We start from the raw sequence: 2,500 nt of genomic DNA on the forward strand, positions 1-2,500 counted from the left end.
ACACACACACACACACACACACACCGCCACGCACAGCCACACACACACACATGGCAGCACCTGGCTCAGCTGAAGACAAAAGGGCTCATAAAAACAAAACAAAGCTTATCGTATCCAGAATAACTATGTGTATATTTAGTCCCCGCTGTTGGGGTCGTACAGGCCTCTCGAGTTACCATCATGAAGACATCACGGTGTATTATAGTAACCTCACGAGTTAGCATCATGAAGACATCACAATGTATTATTGTAGCCTCACGAGTTAGCATTATGAAGATATCACAGTGTATTATTGTAGCCTCATGAGTTAGCATCATGAAGACATCACAGTGTATTATTGTAGCCTCACGAGTTAGCATCATGAAGACATCACGATGTATTATAGTAACCTCACGAGTTAGCATTATGAAGATATCACAGTGTATTATTGTAGCCTCATGAGTTAGCATCATGAAGACATCACGATGTATTATAGTAACCTCACGAGTTAGCATTATGAAGACATCACGGTGTATTATAGTAACCTCACGAGTTAGCATCATGAAGAAATCACGGTGTATTATTGTAACACATTTTTAGCTACAGCTCAAAGGCCCAATCTGACTGGCCAGTGATACCGGCTAGTGTACAAATCGGAGGAGGTGGGAGGTGGGAGGTGTGTTTCTTTATTTATGCTGAACAGGTTTAATCCCGTGAACTCGGAGAACCAACACTCTCTCGCGCGCGCACGCACAAACACACGCACGCAAACACACGCACATGCATGCGCACACACAGACACACAGGCGTAAACACAGACACACAGGCGCACACACAGACACGCATGCACGCACGCACGCACGCACGCACGCACACACACACAACCAAGGCATTTAGGTCTCAGAAGTTCGAGCTGCCTTCCTCAAACTCTATAGCTTGCTTGAGCTGGCATCACCTCCGGGGCTTGATTTAAAGGGACACTGTGCAGGAAATGGTCAAAAAAGGTACTGCAACTATGCTGCTCATTGAAACGGGGCTGCCTATTGCCAAATTTGATTTTTACATGAAAGTTTACCAAGTAATAAACAAATATTTTCTAGTGTGGTCCAAGTAGAGTCATTTTTGCAGCTACAAATGGCTATTTTTGGAAATTCTAAATGGCGGACCATGGAGAAGATCCCCCTTTTCATGTAAGAAAAGTGCAATTTTTCCAGTCATAATGAAAACTTAGAATTTGATGCTGGTGGTAAGGATTCATGAAGAAGGTAACATTAGTGAATGGGCAGCATGAATTCTAGAAATAAACAACTAAAAATCTCACACAGTGTCCCTTTAAATCTACTTCGACAGATCTGTCAAACATATCCCTATTAACTCACTCAAATATTTGCTCAGACCAGACCGTGGGGAAGCTAGTCAAGGTGAGGCAAATCTAGCCTCAGATGTGAACAACACATAGCATACTGTATAGCGGAAGGCCCTTTATTTTGCTGTGTGTGTGTGTGTGTGTGTGTGTGTGTGTGTGTGCGTGTGTGTGTGTGTGTGTGTGTGTGTGTGTGTGTGTGTGTGTGTGTGTGTGTGTGTGTGTGTCTGTGTGTGTGTGTCTGTGTGTGTGTGTCTGTGTGTGTGTGTGTGTATGTCTGTGTGTGTGTGTGTGTGTGTGTGTGTGTGTGTGTGTCTGTGTGTGTGTGTGTGTGTGTGTTTGTGTATAGCTCACTGTGTCTTTATTGTGCTGGCTGTATGCAGCGCAGTGTGGAAAAATGCCATGACATAGTGGAAAAGACACGTTAAGTGGTCGTCATAGCGCCGGTTAAATGAGAGGTGAAGAAGTGTGTTGAACATGCCCAAGCTGATGCTGAGGAGTCTGGGACATGGAAACACACGCATGGAGACGCCTTACCCTTGCTCTACTAAGGCGAGAGGGGACACACACACACACGCACACACACACACACACACACACACACACACACACACACACACACACACACACACACACACACACACACACACACACACACACACACATACACAGGTATGCATACTGTACATGCACACAGACACACACACACAGAAACACGCACAGGCCCACACAGACGCACACACAGACACAGCCATGTCTTACCCTTACTCAAGGAGGCTTACTGCACGTGCATACACACACACACACACACACACACACACACACACACACACACACACACACACACACACACACACACACACACCCTTTATCCTTGCTGTAGTAATGTGTAAGGGGGAAAGGACATATGTTATACATACATGCATACTGTGCTCAAAAACGCACGCACGCACGCACGCACGCACGCACGCACGCACACACACACACACACACACACACACTTACCCTCTCTCCACTAGGAAACACACACTCACACTCACACACACACTCACACACACACACACACACACACACACTTACCCTCTCTCCACGAGGAATGTGTCTCTCCAGACTTTGGGTTTCCTGTTGGGTTTGAATCTGAAAAACAACAAAATCAAA

The 2,500-nt window shown here is 45.6% G+C and overlaps 1 protein-coding gene across 1 annotated transcript in view; it reads right to left on the reverse strand.

Annotated features, from left to right (window-relative positions):
- Positions 1 to 2,500, reverse strand: part of sulf1 (sulfatase 1) — a 95,824-nt gene that overhangs the window by 59,856 nt on the left and 33,468 nt on the right. Inside the window, exon 8 of the mRNA XM_063206387.1 lies at positions 2,423 to 2,479. Coding sequence (XP_063062457.1) covers positions 2,423 to 2,479 — 57 coding nt within the window. The remainder of the gene's footprint in view (positions 1 to 2,422; positions 2,480 to 2,500) is intronic.

This window comes from Engraulis encrasicolus, chromosome 9 (genome assembly GCF_034702125.1).
Source record: "Engraulis encrasicolus isolate BLACKSEA-1 chromosome 9, IST_EnEncr_1.0, whole genome shotgun sequence".
Lineage (NCBI taxonomy): Eukaryota > Metazoa > Chordata > Actinopteri > Clupeiformes > Engraulidae > Engraulis > Engraulis encrasicolus.